The following is a 19,899-nucleotide window of genomic DNA, read 5'->3' on the forward strand; positions in this document are numbered from 1 at the left end:
AAAACACGTGGTTCAAGACTTTGATCTGACGGGCGTACCTTTCTCCCGAGCAGTGAGCCACCCTCCCCCTCTGAGCGAGGGAAGACGCGGGCGCCACACGTTTATTAGCAGTTCTCGTTAAATTCTTTCTAACTCCGTATCTTCCGGTTACCTTAAGCTATCAAAATTATTTTTACACGAAAAAAAAAACGGACTGTTGTGTTCTAAAAGAGGGTATTAGCTATTTTTCGGTGGCGTTTGTAGCTCCTTTTGAAAAATTGTTTTAATGAAATGAGCACTTTGCTGATTACCACCTTAATTAAGGGCCTAGAGTGTATAGAATTGGGGCGCATGGTAGCCTATGGGGTGCTGTTTATTATTATATTAAGCGGACAAAATTTAAATGCGTTTGCGAGGTGGTATTACCAATTTATTCTTTTTAGTGATTAGGCTTAATTTTGATTGGGGAATAACTCTGGAACTATTAAACCTAGCCTAATCAAACTACAGCAGCGTCAGGTCTACCCTAAGGACTTTCAACTTTATAAGTAAGAAGTTCCCGGTACCATAATAACGAAGCTACAAGCGATCGTAAAAAAAAAAAAAACACGTGGTCTGACTGTTGTTGTTTTGAAAGATTCACCCTGTTTTCCGCTCCTAAAATTTGAAATTTTCGTTAGTAATAGCAGTATTTGTAGCGGCCGCTCCCCAGGGGAGCGGCCGCGTCAGCAACACGGGTAAGTGAGTTCTGCACATCTACCTATAACTTTAGCAATTTTGGTTCTAGGAGGGTCAGAGTGGTGTCTATTTGTTCGTGAAGATACAAGGAGTTCAACCGCTACAAATACTGCTATTACTGCTGTACTCACCTGCACCCAACAAAGGAACGGTGTTTGAAACATGTTGACGGCTGTAGTGCTTCCATTCCGGCTGCAGTGCTTCCATTCCCAATAAATAAAAGACTAGCAGTTACTTGGAAGCAAAAACAACATAAAGTGTAAGTTAATAGAGAAAATTACCTAGCAGATATAACAGTATCGCTGTGATAGTAAAGAGAAATGAAATTCCTTGTGATACTGTGTTAGCTATGTGAACAAACGGGGTGCACTGAAAGAACATGTTCAATTTGTATGCTCGAAAACAAAACATTTACGGAACTTTTGCCAGTTCTCTTGCATCTTCAAGCTGTTCTCTTAGGCATTACTGTTAAAAGTAGTGAGTTTCAACTAAATAGGCAGAAAAAACACAGTAAAGTATTTTTTTTTAATGGTAGTTTTGGTTTCTACGCCGCCGGCGCCGCCACCGACAATGAAAAGTGGCCGTGCGCCGACGACGCCGCCGCTGCCGACTCGGAACGACCTCCACGCCGCCGCTAGTCGAAACCGCCTCGGCGCACACCAGTGTTCTGTGCCTCTACTTTCAACCCACCGCTCGCGAGAGCGCACTCACAGGCGCACTCGAGTGCTCCAAAACGTCAAAGCGAACATTGTAAACGCCGCGCGGTCAGACTGCTCCAACGCACGCGTCGCGTTGCCTAGTGCCGAAGTTTGTGCCGGTGCCTTCCTGTGGTTCACAACCGCGCGCCGAAGTTTGGCCGGGGCAAAATACTCTTGCAAACATGTGTGCTTTCAACTCGCTCACTGCGAGAGACTGCTGCCATTTAGGTTTATTTAATCCTGCATGAAGAATGGAGAATGACACCGATGCCAGGGAGCGCCTCTTTCACAATGCGATCCGTGAAATACTGGTGCGTGTCAACTGAGCAACTACTTTGGTATTCAAGCACATCGCTGTGTGCCCGGCGTTATTCTTTTGATTTCACCCTCTTTGGTTGTGTGCATGCGTTCAGTTCCCGCCCCGTACTTGATGTGTCGTAGCCCAGCGAGCATGGCTCGCAGTGGTGTCCTTTCTCGATGTTTAGGTGTGACATGCTTATCTGCTCTTTGTTTCAGATTCACGCTTTATTTTTCCTTATCCTCTACGTCTTTGCGCACATCCTGGTTTCAAAGTTTAGGAAGAAAAAGGAGTACTACTTTGCCGGTGAGCATTTTTTTATCTGATCGATATACACAATTATCTCATGATTGCTATTCTGGGAAATGCTGGCATAATCATGTATGCCCAGGTGAAAATTTGTAATTGTGAAGCCAACTGGTTCCAGTTCCACTGGTTTAACGAGTACATTTTCTGTTGGGAATACATTCCCAGTTGGCTACTGGGACTAGCTAACGTGGTTGCTTGGGCGATTTGGTTCCACATGATTCACATAAAAAACAGTGCCAATAACCAGAGACAAGAAAAGAAGAAGACAGACAGCGGCACTGACTTACAACAAGATTTATTTGCTGGAACCGCACAATATATACTTGAGCAGTATCTGACAAAAAAGGGAAAATATAATTCAAAGAAAACAGCATTCACCTAACACCCGAGTAATCATCGTGATAATGCACCATGAACAAAACGTGTGGCAACGTTCTGAAGAAATTCTAATTCTTTTTGTGATAGAGCAATTCTTTTTGTAGGACTAGTTGGGAAGGCTTTTCCAATTGGAAAAATATTCCGACTCGAGAGCAGGCCCCATTACCCATTGTTGCCTAATTGTACATGCGCTCCAGCTAGCTTAAATAATCTTCAACGTGCAAATAATTCTCATTCTAAGCACTTCAAACGCTCCAAAGGATTCCATGTTAAGTGTAGATGATCATGATTTATTGATACTACAAAATAAACGTTACACCGACCAATAAGCAATTGCTGTGGTGTAGCCGACTTGAACCAGCACTGTGGTTGCACATACAATGCAAATCCTTGCTCCGCTCAGCTTTTATGCAGTCCCGAAGTATCATGCTGCAGCTGATGCATCTGTGCCATTCACCTGTGACCAACGGAGGAGCGTTGCTGCAAAATACGAAGTAACATGTTACATGCATCTCATAAAAGTCATATCGATTTAATATATTCACACAGCAGACCAGCTGTCTAAAAGTTAGCTCTATGCCACTGTCTGCAGAGATACAAATTCGATTTCGTTCCTTGCCTAATCGGCAAAAAAAAAAAAAACTATGGGCAGTAAGGTGAAATCAACATGATTTCTGCTCAAATTCACATGCCCACACATGCGACAGGTTCGGAAACATTAATTTGTAGGGCAAACACACCTTTCCATGACGTGGACAGAGTTAGGTATACATCATAGTTATTTAGTGTGTTGTTCAGCATACAAGTATTGCACGAAACTTGTTTTCTGTTATACTCCAAGAAAGTGAATTTGCAGCCACTCTGCACAAACCCATACACAAAATTATCACATGAAGAGTAGTGCTGAAGCATTTGTTTACAATGAAACATTCTATCGTCCAACACTCAAAACATTCTTCGTAAAAGAACTTGTTGTTGGGCTAGTTGGTACAACATTTCTAAAAGTTTATTCGAGCGCGAACACACGACGCAATCATTCACACACGCGCACACCCAGGCATCAAACACGCACAGCACTCACTTCCAACTGATTTATTCATAGCTTGAAGGCTTGAATATATACATAGGACACATGTGCACACTAACACTATAGAAGGCCAACAGCATACATTATCAATATATACAGTTAATCAATGTCAGAGCCTAAAAGCGATAAGCTGGAATTTGCTTGGTAACAATGATAGCAAATGGGCGCTTACACAGTGATCTTTATTTTTTTCAATGAAAAAGGCCTCTAACACTTCACGTGCAGTGTTACTTGCGCTTCTGCCTAGAATCTTCGTCTCGAAGAATTGTGCGTCACAACCACACGAGATGACATGCACAACCAGGTGTGCATACTTGTCATCTCGTTTTGTTAATTTTTGGGCATGTTCCCTTAACCGGTCAATAATACATCGTTCAATTTGGCCAATGTTCACTTTTCCGCAGGATAAGGGTATGGAGCACATGACCCCTGTTGAACACTTAACAAAGGAACTCTCATGCTTCTCGCAGCTGCGCTTTTTGCTATCGCACACACGTTGGCACAGTCTTCCGATTTTTTCGGGTGCGGAAAACACCATCGGTACGCCGTGCCTGGCCGCGACTTTCTTGAGGTTGTGCAAGAACTTATGGATATTTTTATTTACTCATACTGTTGGCCTGTCGGCCGTCAGAGGGTGGGTCAAAAGTAGCACTATGCAAAACATACATTACGTAATAAATTACGAAAGGCACTTAATAGAACAAAGAAAAAATACATCGGTAACAATAAAACAAGAACAGAAACCAATAAATGAAACAAACGTAGGCATACAGAAGATAATAGTTCGTTGATAGGTTGATAAAATTTCACTACACCATACAAGCGAAGTCCGCCAGCAGTGGTGCAAACCATAACCGAGCACTACGTACAAGGATACGCAGCTGGACATAAGGAAAATATTCCGTACATACATGACACAAAAATGAAGACGGAATGCTTAAGAATAATCACTGAGTCATCCACAGATGGAACATGAGTACATGCGTATATTTCCTTAATTTTGTGCGAGGCTATTCTGAAACTAATCTGTACTGGTGCTATATCAAGTTAGTAGCAGCAATTAATTCCATTCTGTTATGGTTCTTGGGAAGAAAGAAAACACGTAGCTGTTTATGTGCATCTGAGACACTTCGAAGGTACTCTCTTTCTCTCTTTGCAGTGCTTTCAAGTACTGGTAACTATTGATGTTAAATTTGTTTTTAGTGAAATATTAAAAAAACTTGAGCCTTGCTATGCGGCTGGGTTCAGCAAGCGTGGGCAAGTTGAGCGAATTGAGCATTTCGGGGACAGAATCTGTACGAGAGTATTTTGATAGGATGAACCTTGCAGCTCAGCGTTGGAACTCCTTCCAGTCTTAGAATCAAACCTGACTAATAAAGGTCCCAGATTATGCTGGCATATTCCAGCGTGGGCTGTACATAGGTTAAATAAGCAGTTAGCTTAACTGACTGCGAGGATCAATGCAGTTTTTTTTGCGAGAACCAGAGTTTTTTTTCTGCAGTTTCACATACTTTTGAAACATGATAGGGCCAGCTTAAATTCTTGGAAATGTTTACGCCTAAGTATTTCAGCACATCAACAGTAGAATGTACCGATGAATTCAAGGTGTAATTGAAGTCAACGATATTATTTACTTTATTCGTTACATGTAATAATACAGTTTTATTCTCATTTATTTTCATTTTCCATTTGTGGCACCATTTTTCTACTGCCCTTAGAGCATCACTGAGCAATTGTTGATCTTCCGGGCTATTAATTTCTTTGTACAGAAGACAATCATCAGGGATAAGTCGCACCGTGATTCTTACGTCTATTTCAGAGGAAATATGAATAATATAAACCAAGAATAGCACCGGGCCTAACACAGACCCCTTAACACCTGCCGTCATGTTCAATGGTCTTTATTTAATATGTTTTATTCTACGTATTGTGTTCTGCCTTTAATGTATGCGGTTATCCATTTCACCATTTCCTCATTTATTCCCATAACTCTTAGATTCACGAGCAATTCTGTATGTAGCACTCTATCGAATGCTTTCGACAGATCAAGACATATGGCATCTATCTCTTTCTTTTCGTCTAAGTTCAAGGCAAAGTCATTAAGTGTTTCAAGAAGCTGTGCTGTTGTGGGAAGGTATTGTCTGAGTCCATGTTGGTAGGGAAAAAATTTGTTGGCATTTTCGATGTCCGCGGCAATTTACTTGTATACAATGTGCTCCAGGAGCTTGCAGCACTTGCAGGTCAGCGATATTGGACTATAGTTTTCAATTACCCACTTATCACCAGATTTATGTACAGGTCTAACTTTAGCCTTTAAGCCAATCATCAGAGATTCAGCATTCTGCGAGTGACGCATCAAATATAGCCTCTAAGTAATGAGCAACCCATTCCGCATTCTGTGGAGAAATTCGTTCGGTATGTCATCGGGGCCTACAGAATTTTTTACGTTCATACTCAGTAGCAGGGCTACAATTTCCTTATATGAGACTTCGACATCTGGCATTCTTTCCGAATGAAACAATGAAGACAAAGTGAATTTCACAATAGACTGTGATGGAGTTGAAAACATCGACTGAAAGAATTCGTTGTAAGAAAAAGCAATCTTCGCAGGGTCAGTAATTAGAATGTTATCCACTATAATGCTGAGTGACTGGTCATATTTTCTGACATGTCAGAGTCAGTAACCAGAATGTTATCCACTATAATGCTGAGTGACTGGTCATTATTGTCTGACATGTGACGCCAAAATTTATCAGGAGACATCATCACGAACGCAAGCCTATCGTGCAGCATTTTCATAGTCGCGCTCAAAGTTTTGTTTGTCTTATTCAACTCTGCTATCACTTTGCCTTGATCTTTAACAAGCTGAACCGCTTTCTGAACTTGTTTTATTTTCTCGCTCAATGCAGATAAATCACTTTTGATAGTCAGTTGACCTTCAGGCAGCTCCTTCAAAAGCGCTGGTGTATTAGGACCTGAATTTGTTTCAATGTCACCAGATAGCAACAGACACAGGGAAGCAAATGACAAGAAAAGCACTTCGGGGCACGACAGCACAATAATGAAGCGATCGTCGATCTTGTAACCATAGTATGAATAGAAACTAACCTGTTCGAGCAAGAGAAGATGAGTTACAGGTTTTCATGGCTTCTGCGGTGCCACCGTGCCCACTGATGCAGGCTGGGAAAGGCACTGCCTTTATAGCACAGAACGAAGTTCCCATGATGCTTCCATAGTATCTGGCGCCGAAAGTATCGCTGACAGTCGCCTTCCAGTCGAGAAGGGCCATAATAGCACCTGGTATGGCGATACACGTGTTGACTGCGCAGGGATACGCAGACGACGGCGATGCACAGATGAACAGCACCTGTTCAAGGAACAGAAGACGAGTTACAAGTGACATAGCTTCTGCGGTGCCACCGTGCCCACTGATGCAGGCTAGGAAAGGCACTGCCTTTATAGCACAGGACGAAGTTCCCATGATGCTTCTGTAATATCTGGCGCCGAGGGTATCGCTGACAGTCACTTCCCAGTTGAGAAGGGCCATATCAGCACCCCGTCCGGCGATACACGCGCCGTTGAATGCGCTGGGATGCGCAGATGATGGCGATGCACAGATGAACAGCATCTGTTCGAAGAACAGAGGAGGAGTTACAGGTGACATGGCTTGTGGCTGACAGAACTTGTGGCCTAATCCTCAAGGGCTGGGTAGCAGTCATCGCTTCCCGTGTTCCAGGCTTAAACTTCTGCAGGAGTGAATCAGGAACGGCCATAATGACCGATTTAAAGAACCCAGCAGCCTCTAAGCGGCTCACCTGATTGAGGAAACTAAGTTTCATGCTGTGTGGGCACGACCTATTCAGAAACTGACTCCAAGCAAAGAGACGCAATGTCTCTCTTCACAATCTTTGAGTGGGCATAATCGTACGACAACAACTTCTTCTCACCACGAAGATGATAAGACCAGCGAAAATGCTCACCGTTCCACGTGAGGCTTAAGTCTAAAAACTGCAGACAAGTTTCTTGTGGCAATTCAACAGTGAAGGAAAGCCCTTGTCCTAGTCTTATAAAAACGTTTCAAATAATATCGTGGGGTGTAAGGTCTCCCTGCTTATCTAAGGGAATTCAAAAATCGTCAACATACCTAAATATCTTTCAAACCTCCCCCTCTTTAAACGCATTGTCCAAGTCTCTATCTACATTGCTAAAATTATATTGCAAAGGAACCAATGCAGATTCCCTGCCGCTGAAGAAAGGGCTCTTCGTCAAACATTATAAAGGTTACATTCAGATAAAATTCTAAAAGCGATAAAAAATTGTCAACGTTCACGCCTGCGTCATTGATAAAATCAACGCCGCCATTCTCTTCAATGCAGGATTGTACAGAGGCTAGAAACTTTTCATGTGGCACGGAGTAATACAGATCTACGACATCCACTGAAAAGGCGTTGCCTGTACTATCAGGAGACTGCAAGAAGTCGCACACATCACTTGAGCCCTTCGTAGGGAAAGGGTCATTCACCACAAGATTATTTAGCTTGCTCTGAAGAAATCTGCTAACATTAATCTGCCATGATCCTTCTTCACTAACAATAGCGCGAAAAGGTACATCCGGTTTGTGTGTCTTGGCCGAAAAAAAAACATTTAGGTTGCTCCCTTTGCTGGTCTTTATGTCCTTGGCTAACACTGTAAGCCCCGTATTCTTGCAAAAACCAGCAAACTTAGACTTGATGCGAGTCGCTCCCAACTTAACTGGCTGGAAGTTCTTCTTAATAGCCGCTAAATCCTTTTCTTTGTATGTTCCCTCAGGCATGACCACAAAGCAACCTTCTTTGTCGGCTAGCAATAACGTTAATTTGTGGTCTTTAAAAAATGAAATGTTATTTAATCCTTTAACTTTAGGTCTATCTTGATCCTGCGGTGCACCTTTCGATAAACCATCTTGTAGGCATCTGTCCCGGTCTTGATCGGCCTTTGCAGACAGGTCCCTGTTTAGTTTGACAACTTCATGGGCAGAAATGCGAGGCGGAACGGCAAACTTCGGTCCCTTCCGAAGCCATCTCTCTATTTCAGCCGAAATGTATGCGTCCAGTAGCACCACAGTACGCCTCCATTCTTCCCTTCTTAGCTCCTCAAACACCTTGAGCAGTGGGTTCAGGACCTGCCTCCACTTGAATTTCGTGAGTACGCCCAGTTGCTGCCTCAGCCTTTGAAGATTTTGAGCAACCAGCAATTGCAGAAGAAGATTGTAGTGGACCACGCGGAGCCAGTCATGAAACAAACGCACCTGACGTCAAAGTTCCGCCTTGAGGATCTTGCTGACCCTTTCGACGTGTCTCCAGGACGGTTGAATACCTCTAAATAAGGCACAAACTTCCTCAGGGGGAAGTTTGCGCCTTGCATATGCAGAAAGCACACTTTCTAGCTTGGCATGTGGCCTCGATGATGTTGCGCACAAGTCCAACAATTAATTAGACAAGGTCTAACGGGTTATAAGACAGGCCCACTGTACTAGAAACGAGAAATGTATTGTAAAAGAACTCGTTGTTGGGCTAGTTGGTACAACATCTCTAAAAGCTGATTCGAGCGCGAACACACCACACAATCACTCACTCTAGTGAGTGATTGTGTCGTGTGTTTATGATACTCTTTGTAATATTCTCTGGCGGGGGTGTGGGGGTGGGGTTTCGTCTTTTCATAGAGTCGTTTGAGAAGCTCCTGAATGTCTGGAGAAAATGATGCTTAGAAAACTTCTAATCCTTCATCTCATAATATATTCTGCTCCATTAGCTGCTCAACAAAATCCCGAAAAGCCTCAATGCTAAGCCCTGTTTGTACTGCTACGATGTCTTAAGCTTCTTTTTTAGCCGTTGTACCTGGTTTGCCAATTCATTCACTTTTTGTCTCTACTTTTCCTTCGTTGGTGATGTTGGGGAGGGAGGGGGGGGGGTAGAGAGGGGATCTTGGCAGCTCTACAGGCACTTCAGGCCAGGCATGTAGGCGAAAGAGAGAGGGCCCTCCCGAAATTTGTCCGGTCGGCCAGTAATGCCAGAGTGTAGAGGCACGAGTGCAAGTAGCGGTGTGCGCATATAAACAAATGAAAAGTGAACACTATTTAAGGAACTATAACCAAGGACAGTTTCCAAAAAACTTTTATTCTGAAAGCACTGAACGCTCGCCAAAAAATTCAGTGTCCGGCCCGGGAATCAACACCACAACAGAAACACCACTCACTCATGTCTCAGACGTCAGAGAAACCGTTACCCGTACAGGAAAAAAGATATCCGAGTGACTTACAAGCCTGCGACCACAAGCTCTCTCTATATTACCAAAGACCGTCCACCGAGAGAGAAAGCCAAATGCATCTATAGACTGAGACAGGCATGTATTCTGTATTTTTTCAGTGGGGGGAGAGGGGAGGAGAGGAGAACAAGGTATAATTGTTAGAAAGTGTTTTCACGGCAAATATAAATAAAGTTGCCCGGGAATATAGAAGGTGCCTGATTATTAAAAAAAAGATGAGAGCAAAGTGGAATGCAGCACAAGAGGCGAGTTAATCAACCATGGACAGCAAATTTTGATACTGCAGTTTCAATTTCTCGAGTTCTCCCGATCTTGCATGGTGTTTAGGTTTGGGGGTTCGGAGGATCCCATCGCTGCCAACAGTTTGTTGGGACCAGGTTTGGTTGGTCTCAACTGGTAGCTGGCTCTTCTCACCGGACTCATCCTTAGTAGTGAGGAGATGTACTCTTGCAGGACAGAGGGAGGTTTATTTAGATATCATGAGGATAAAGTAGAAGAGGAGAAGGAAGAAGGAAAAGAAAAGCAAGAGGTTGCTATGAGCCAAAAGAAAATGTTATCAAGAACAAAAAGATGATGGGTAACCATGGAGCAAGAAATACTAAGGAGAGGCCCTGACGTCATTCGTGAAGCCGCCACATCGCAAACACCTGCTCCGCCTTTTAGGGGAGGAGCAGATAAACACTTTGGGATTCTCGCCGAGCGGCGGCCTTGGAAACGGCGTCAGCGGCGAGTCGAATTGCAGGAGTGGAAGGGCCGCGCCAATTGGGCTATCAATCTGACCTACTGCGCCAAGCCGCGTCTAAACTGCAATTTGCACGTGCAATGCCACATTTAGTCCAGAGTTTTATAATAAACCAAACGCTCAAAAGACGCTACCATGTCCATATAAAATTTCGTGTCTATATCAAACGTCATATTTCGGATCACGCATAAATCTTGCACCATGTGAAGACAATGCATGATTCTTGTTAAGGGGGTGTTTGTGTGCATACCTCATTATGCAACTCTATACATGTTTAACAGCAAGACTGTCTCGCAAGCTATAAAGATAGCAGGGCTGTTTCAAAAAACTTGCTGCACCGTTGCTGAGCAACCGCCGAGCGCATGCTGTGCTCGGCGGTTGCTCGGCGGTTGCTGGGCAATGATGCGGCAAGTTGTTTGCCGCATTATACTATAGAAAAGTAAGCATGTGGGAGGTTAACCGGGTTAACTGGCGGAACATGGGAGAGGCCTTTGTCCTGCAGTGGACATAGTCAGGCTGATGATGATGATGATGATGACTATAGAAAAGTAGCAAAAAAGCTAGTGTCACCCGCGTAGTAATGACTGCAACAGCAACGTTTGCTGATGTTGTAATAGTGATGCCGCACATTCTCCTTTCTTTCTATTTTTCGTTACCGCACCATTACCCATGTGACGCTGCCTTGTTCGAATGACTGAGGAGAACACGTGAGATTACGCTCACAACGCCTACATTACAGTTTGTTCTGGAAATCACGCGGCTGTTAGTGATAAGTAGAGACCGGATTGTAGGCAAATGCCTATTTTGTTCTTTGCCTTCTTATCATGCCATTTTGATATATGAGCACGAATTAGAGGTTAAGAAGGGCTTTTCTAGTGTTTTTATAGTGCCTATAAGTGGCTAACGTGGTTACTTGGGCGAGTTGGCACGACATGATTCACACAAAAAACAGCGCCGATAACGAGCGACAAGAAAAAAAGGAGACAGACAGTGGCACTGACTTACAACAAGATTTATTTGCTTGAACCGCACAATATATACTTAGGCAGTATCTGACAAAAAAGAGAAAAATACAAAAAAAAAAACAGCATTCACCTAAGACCCGAGTAATCATCGTGATATCGCGCCATGAACGAAACGTGTGTTCTGAAGAAATTCTAATTCTTTTTGTGATAGAGCAATCGAAGGCCTGTTGACACATGCACTGCCCAGCCTTTCCATTTCTGCAGCTTCATAAATTTCACGTATCATCTGGTCCCGATGAAGCCTAATGACGGTACAATGCTGAAAATCGGGGACACACCCGCAGTCTCGGCAATGAATGTCGAGGTGGGCCGAAACTGTAGAGGAGACGTTGTGAGCGGGCTCTTTCAGCCGCTCATTTAAACACCTGCCTGTTTGGCTGATGTGCCACTTGCCGTAGGACAGGGGTAGAGAGTACACCACCCCTTCGATGCATGGAACGTATTTCTTCCAATGCTTGATTTTGCAGCCTCGCTCTCCCCTGGAACCAGGATTTACGGCCTTGCACAACCTAGCCAGCTTTTCTGGGGCAGAAAAAACCAGGTCTACGTCGCACCTGCTGGCCACTTTATGAGTTTGTGGGTGATGCCGTAGATATAGGGAATAACAACGAAGTTTCATTTCTCTCGTCCCTTATCCTCTGTACCGGTTCGAGCATTATTCTCTGGGCTTTTTCTGATTTCTTGGAGTAGACACTCAGCAACGGCGGTCAAAACGTACATCGGGAAACCAGCCTCAGTAAAGCGTTTAGTTTGCTGATAGTGCTTTGATCGCCAAAAGAAATAGATTTTCTTCAGAACGTTGGCACACATGTTGTTCATGGTGCGTTTTGACGATGATTACTTGGTTGTTAGATGAAAGCATGTCTCAGCGTCTGAGGGCAATAAGGAAAGAGAATCAAAGATGGGATAAGAAAATAAGAGTGTTTAATAAATTCCCCCCCCCCCCCCCCCTATCCGTGGGGCAAAGTACGCATGAAAGATAAGCGCGCCTTGGCGCATCGTGACGAGCTGAGGATTTTTTTTCTTTTTTGAGTGTTCATATATATATATATATATAGACACACACACACACACACACACACACACACACTCATATAGGGTGAATAACGGCGGCGACAGCAAGAAAACCAGCCTAGACTGTGCATATAATTGTTATTGTAATAAATAAAAGGAGCCAGACGCATTTTGGCGTTCTTGTAAAAAGAATCTAGTAGTGATCAAAGCTGTGACCTGCGCTTTTACGGCAGCCAGCTGCGCCGTCCCGTCCATTCACGTGTGTCCCAGGAAGACATACGCGAGTTGTTTCTATGGAAATAGATTCTGTTAGCTTTGTTGATCCTTTGAGACTTTCACCTTAGTGGGAAACCTTACCCTCTTGTATTTGGCCGCTACAAACCACTATAAGACTGCAACGGTGATGTTGGCACTTGCGATTAAGACCCCCCCCCCCCCACCTCCTCTTGTTTTTTTGTGATGTTTTTTGTTTGTTTGTATTCTATGGGTTTTTTTGGTGCCAAAAAAAAAAGCAAATAATTCAGCCCCCCCCCCCCCCCCCCCGCCGTTGCAGAAATCTCCCGGATTCAGAATCCTTAAACTTGGCAGGTATGGTATTAGTAGTAGTAGTGGCAGTATGTGTGGTTTTATGGGAAAAAAACACGATATGATTATGGGGATGCCGTATAGAGGAGATCTCTGAACATTTTGACCATCTGGTGGTCTTTGACGTGCACTGATGTCACGCAGTATGCGGGCATCCACATTTTCCTCTCCGTCTAGATGTGACCGCCGCTGCTGGAATCGAACCCGCAACATTCAGGTCAGCGAGCACCCTAGCCACTAGTCTACCCAGGCAGACTTGAAACGAGGGTCGATTAGTGTACAGCATCTTGCGGCCATTGAAAATGAAAATAAAAATAACTATTTGATATTCTTTTTGCGCCTAATATTAATCTTCTCAGCTTTAATTCATTATATTAATTTTAAAAGGGCAGCGCAAGAACACAGGGACAAGAAAGACATAGAGACAAAAAGCGCTGTCTTTCTTTTCCCTCTGTCTTTGCATGTTCCTTTCCAAACGATATAAAGCAGCTAGCCCAAATTAAAGTACACCTACTTCATGCTACGCAAGAGAACACACGACATGCCACTTAAAATAATGCCACTTGCAAAGCTTTAAATATGTACTCTTTAAATTAAAATGCAGGTTATAATTAGAAAGTGGGACAATTTTTGTTGTTTTTTTTAAATATAGCTAGCATTTAATCAAGTGTTGATGAGTGTATGGTGACGTGCGAGCACCAATGTCAACGTAAAAGAGCGATGTAAAAGCAGGACCATTCCTTACTGCACGTCACCCCCTCCATCTTGGGGCACACGCCCGAGAGAAGGGAAAGTGGTGTTCAGTAGAAAGTTAGCGTTTTTCCGCGACTTGTAGTGTTGCAAATCTTAACAGGCGTGATCCTAAGTTCCAGTACATGGATTACGCTTGTGAGCTCGAAATGCTCAAACCTGGTGAGGAGCCCTCTAAGGTGTTCACCGACTGGAGAGAAATTGATCCTACATGATTAGACCTGGCATCCCTCCTTTCTGGGGTATCAGTGTTCTGGTTATTTGCTGTTACGCTGCCCTTCTCAGCCACAACGAAACAAAGGAACCCCAGGAGAGCGTCGATTAAACGATACTAGACTCACAATCCTAGACAATAAAATGAAGGACCATAATCTGTGAATCGTGAAGGAAATGCATGCCTACGTTCAACCGTTGGCACCTTTGTGCCATCTTAAAGGGCCACTCACCAGGCCCCATACCGAATTTTAGTTGGACAGTGGAAGTTGTTGGGTGTCCGATGAGGAACATTTTGACACAAAAATTTTTCGAATCAGTTCATCACGAGCAGAGAAAACAGGTTTTTTGAAGCGGCGCGAAACGAGGATGAGAGGAGAGGAGCTTGAAACCCTTGCCGCTCCTCTGTGTAGCCTTCACAATACAAATCTCTTCCCCACACTCTCCGGCATCCGACCAAGAGGTGATGTGCACATGATGTGCCCAAACAAGTCCAACTCCCGAGCACGCGAGCAGCGTTGCTTTGTTGACCAGCGTTATTTTGTGGTCTTCTGCTTGTTTCTGTAGAATGGTATGGAAACGCTGGCTTAGACGCGGTAGAGTAGATGTGCACAATGAGTGCGCGATTGCGTAGGAGCGTTTCACGCTGGTCGTCTGCTCAGTGCACTGACCGCGGGGACACAAACACATGTAAAATGCTGGCACATTAGGCCCGCATCTCGTAGCATCTCACGGGAAAAATTAAAGAAAAACGTGCACAATTTTTTATTGCATTTCATTATTTATTTCAAGTTTTATTAGTCTCCTAAAGCAACAAATACATAAACTCTGCATGTTGTGTTAAATAATTTTTGCCATGTCACGTGGTATACTGTTGACAACGTCAGAGCAGAATCGTCTACGTAAAGGACCGATGTCATTGCATTGCCGTCTACGTAGGGCCATTCCTATGCCCACGTCATGCCCTCATTCTCTAGGCGTGCGCCGGCAAAGGGGAGGGGGAGCAGCGATCTTGAAATTTGACCCATTTCTGCGACGCGTAGCGTTGCAAATTTTGGCCGACGTGATCATGAACGCCTCGTCTACGCATTGCGCTTGTCAGCTCAAAATTGTCAAACCTGGTGAGTGGCCCTTTAAACAATATCATTGTTTCGCTTCTTGTCGAAGATACAAGTCACCCACCTCTTTGTTATAGGGTTTGTAGAAATTTATTGTGCCTATATTTTTGATTTTGAATGCTTAAACGGTGTTTTACCCGGCTCTCTTTGGCGCTTAAAACACACTTTCTTAGTGGCTAAAAATCCGGCCTCTAGTGATAAGGCTAGAATCTTCGATGGCACATGTATAAATGCTGCCGCACTTGCTGCATGGCAGATTAACGACGGCCAATGCTTTATGTTCGCTGCTATCAATCTACAGTGAGTATCGCTTGTAAGGGAACGTTTCACTTTCCGGGCACAGGTTAGCCCAAATAAAAAGTCCACTCTTAAAAACAGCGGCTGCTGGCTTCGGCGACTTAGCGACCCCGACAATACGAAGGTTGACAGCTATCGCTTTTGGATCCGACATCGTGACACTCACAACTACAAATCGCTGGTGTAAAAGAAAAAGTGTGTCTGCTCCAGGAAGAAATGCTCTTATTGCACAATTTCTTCATGTTGAAAGCACACCATGTAGAACAGTTTATGAGCCGTGCACTGATACTTGCCGATATTGCGCGCGCCAGCTATCGTAACCATTCCTTTAATTAGAATCAAAGTTCACAACTGCTGCTCGAGCAACCCCATTTTCCCCCACCTCTTTTCATGCTCGTTCAAGACGGGCTGCGTGTTTTTTGTCCTCTGTTTGAGTATTAGACGGCTGTTCTAACATGTGGTGGGATGCTAACGCGTCGTCCTCCTAGCGACAAAGATCGGCCGTCTTGTGTAATCTCATTTTATCTCGGCCTAAGCAGCGCTCATCACATCAGCTTGCGCAATTTTACACATGGGTCGCACGTACGATGCGGCGGGGGGGGGGGGGGGGATGGTATTAACAGTAGTTCACACGAAACATGGCGTCGACGGCAAAAACCTGACGAGTGTCTATATAATTACTATCGTAATAAAAAGTTTTCACTAATTACCTAGCAATGGCGTGGTGAGTGCATCTATATTTTCTCGTGGTTTTCATGTCTGCAGTGATTTTAACCAGATCCTCTGGAGGTGCCCCTCTTTACAAAGAAAAAATGAAGAATTTTCTGAGAACTCCTTTCATTTAATGCTCACGAGTCCGGTTCTCATACAGCAAGTCAAGGCTGTCCAGAAGGCCCACGATGCGGCGGTGAGGCTGGGCCTCCCTGTCCCATCGTGGGAGCGGCCCGCGATCCTACCCCTATAAAACGGGGGTGGAATCCTTCGGGACCCCAATAAATGTTTTTCATCCATCATCCATCCTTCATGTCTGCTGTCCCCCATCAATGACCGGACATAAGATTTTTTGCATTTATTTTTATAGAGCCATAAGTTGAGTATGAAGACAAGTTTCATTATATTGACGCAAGGCAGACACAGTATTCAAACTACGCGCGCTAGTTTGTGCGCCTCCCAAAAGACCAGCGGCTTGATGATGAAACAAGAAAAGGCCGTGACGGTGCGCGCCTTCTCAGCACGTGATTTTGATGAAAAAGAAGTGGTGCACCGCTCGAAGGCTTCTCGGAGATTGATCGCCTGATAGAAACGCCGCTACATTTCCCTTTACTTTTCGGGCACAAGTTAGCCCCAATAAACAGTTATTCGTACACCATTTGGATTGTGCGTAACAATTCTGGTGGAGGAGCCGGGTAATGATCCCAAATTCAGTTGGACTTCGAGGAAGCAGCCCGAAATCGCGAGCAGTCGAACCAACTGAGCTCACGCCAGTTCATCAGCGCTCCAGCCGTTGTCTACGTGGTGAGCCGCCGGAATTTCCCCTGCCACCAGAGCCTTGAGTGTCTCCAGCTGTCTCCAGTGAAAGTACCGAAATGTCGTCTCCAACCGCTGCCGCACACGTTTTGCTCCAGTCGCTGCCACGCACGTCGTTGTCGATGAGCCACGGACGCCCGACCCTTTTCATGGCAATCCTCATGAAGACGCCGAGGATTGGCAGGAGGGTTTTGAGCGCGTCGCCAACTGCAATGGATGGACCGAAGAACGGAAGCTCCGCCAAGTTTATTTCGCGTTGCAAGACAGCGCACGAATATGGTTCGAAAATTATGAAGGTGCCATTCGGTCGTGGGATGATTTCCGACGGGAGCTACTGGCCACATACCCGAGTACAGACCGCAAGGAAAGAGCTGAAGTTGCCTTGCAAGCAAGAAACCAGTGCAACAATGAAAGCGTCGCAATGTATATGAAAGACATGTGCCGGTTATTTCGCCGGTCTGATCAAAATATGAGCGAGGACAAGAAACTTCGGCACCTGATGTGTGGGGTGAAGCAGAAGATTTTTGCTGGTTTGCTCCGATGCCCCCCGCGGAACGTCGCTGAATTTTGCACCGAGGCGACAGCGGTTGAAAAGACTCTGCAACAGCGAGCGAGGCACTACAATCGAAATGTTAACGTCGCATCTGTAGACGCGGTGTCAGTAGTCTTCGGGAATGGCATCAACGTATTACGAGAGCTCATTCGATCGGTGGTTCGAGAAGAGCTCCAGAAGCTAAACGGCAACGCCTCAACGGTCTCGTCATTAGCGGAAGTTGTTCGGGAGGAGATGAGACAGGCAGTCTGTGAGCAGCAGCCACAAGCCCAGCCTGTTCAAGCGTCGGTTCTGATGCAGCCCACAGTCTCGTACGCCGAGGTGCTGAGAGGCTCCCCTGTACCTTCTTTCGTCGCCCCTGTACCTCCTTTCGCCGCCCCTGGACCTTATTTTGCCGCAGCAAGCACGCATCTGCCGAAACCTCGATTCATGCCGTCCCCAGCCGAGAGGAGGATCCGAAATGCTGATATATGGCGCACTCCTGATCGAAATCCGCTTTGTTATCACTGCGGTGAAGCTGGCCATCTTTACCGAATGTGTGAATATTGCCGAGCTGGACTTCAGGGTTTTCCCGTAAACGCTGCCTTTCCACGGAAGGGGGAGCGACCTTTTGAAATCGAGGAATACCTATTTCTCCAATGGAAACCACGCGTTCAGACCATCTCAGCAACACTGCTTTTACGCATCGGGATGATGCGTTTTTGGAGGAGAGATAATGACGCAAGGCAAACGCAGTATTCAAACTACGCGCTCTAGTTTGTGCGTCCCCCAAGACACCAGCGGCTTGATGATGAAACAAGAAAAGGCCGTGACGGCGCGCGCCTCCTCAGCACGGGATTTTGATGAAAAAGAAGTGGTGCACTGCTCGAGGGCTTCTCAGAGATTGATCACCTGTTAGAAACGCCGCTACATTTTTTTTTACTTTTCGGGCACAAGTTAGCCCCAATAAACAGTTACTCGTACACCATTTGGATTGTGCGTAACAATATAGTAGCTCATCTCTAGTCTTGAGTTGCTGTTCATGTTGGATGCGGCGTTTTAAACACGTTTTGAACATTGCAATACTTTACGAATAATTTTTTTATTCGTTTGAGGTCTAGTAGCAGTCCAGAACGCCACTTATGTTTTTTCTTTCACCTTTGATGTTTTAAGATTTAATAAGTATGAATTTAGAGTAAGTCTGGTTGCTTGATCAGCATTGCATGCTTAGTAAAAAACATTGGAGTGTTTTGTGTTTATCAAAAAGCAATAATTAACAGTGATGTTTGGCCCAAAAAATCTGCCCCAAAACTGAATTTAGATGCTCCAAAATACACCTTTTGCTACTCCAGAGCTGCTTCAAAACTCCATTTTTACTATTCCAAAGCTGCTCTAAAACCTCATTAGTAGAGGCTGTATTATAGGCAAAGGCCTATTTTGTTCCTTGTATTACAATCGTGCCATTTTGATGTATGAGGATGAATTAGAGGTTAAAAAGGCTGTTTATAGTGTTTTCAATAGTGCCTATAGACGTTTCTCTGCGGGCGCCGCCATCTTGCAAGGGGCCGGCCCTTTTCTGGTCTGGCAACCCATCTGGCATGCGGGAAGCCCGCTGTTTGCATAAAAGCAAGCGTGCGGCTGCAGTTTCTCGTTCTTTTCTAGTTTTTATTCAGTGAATTTCGACTGAAGTGTTGCAGATTCTTCAGAAAATGAGTCTATGAGATGTTCTGACAAGGTTCAAGTCGTGAGGGTCAATTGTTTTATTTACAGTGCCGCGAACAAGTCTGCCTCCGTTGATGCAGTTATTCGCAGCACCAACTTTCTGCTCGAAGAATGCGCAGTATTTTCAGGTCTTTCTTTTCCAGAATGAGCAACAACATTTCGAGAACATAGTGAATAACTTTCCTGAGCCGTAGTCATCTGCTTTTCTAACAAGATTTATTTAAGCCACACCGTCGCATTGGCTACCACTCTTGCATGAAGTCGTGCGTCGGAGTGTAGTACGTCTTTATTTCGCGCACTGACTGTTTTTGTTAACTGTGCACTAACTGTTGTCTCAGTTGTTTAACTCTTAAGGAGTGGCCGTATCTTACTCGCTCATTTGTTTTTACAGGTGTGCACTTGAATGCAGGTCTTACATCAAACAATGCTGACGCACATGCCTGCGCGTCCCCTTTTTATCTCCTTTTTTTTTAATCGCAATACTTGAGGAACTCTTGGCGCCATGGTACTTTGACTTGCGATAGAGGGAAATGTTACGTGGGGCTATTTATCGGGGAAATATTGTCATCGTTGGAATAGCTGTA

The 19,899-nt window shown here is 44.6% G+C and overlaps 1 protein-coding gene across 8 annotated transcripts in view; it reads left to right on the forward strand.

Moving 5' to 3' along the window:
* Positions 1-1,329: 1,329 nt before the first annotated feature.
* The window catches only part of lili (LMBR1-like protein lilipod), a 742,764-nt gene continuing 724,194 nt past the window's right edge, over positions 1,330-19,899 (forward strand). For 2 of the 8 annotated variants that reach the window (XM_075894083.1, XM_075894063.1), the window contains exons 1-2: positions 1,330-1,726; positions 1,932-2,019. In XM_075894083.1, the coding sequence (XP_075750198.1) occupies positions 1,667-1,726; positions 1,932-2,019 (148 nt within the window). In that variant the 5' untranslated portion in view covers positions 1,330-1,666. Of the gene's footprint in view, positions 1,727-1,930; positions 2,020-19,899 lie in introns of those variants that run through there. The other 6 variants (XM_075894067.1, XM_075894056.1, XM_075894073.1 and 3 more) reach the window with 4 other exon arrangements.

Source organism: Rhipicephalus microplus, chromosome 4, assembly GCF_043290135.1.
Source record: "Rhipicephalus microplus isolate Deutch F79 chromosome 4, USDA_Rmic, whole genome shotgun sequence".
Lineage (NCBI taxonomy): Eukaryota > Metazoa > Arthropoda > Arachnida > Ixodida > Ixodidae > Rhipicephalus > Rhipicephalus microplus.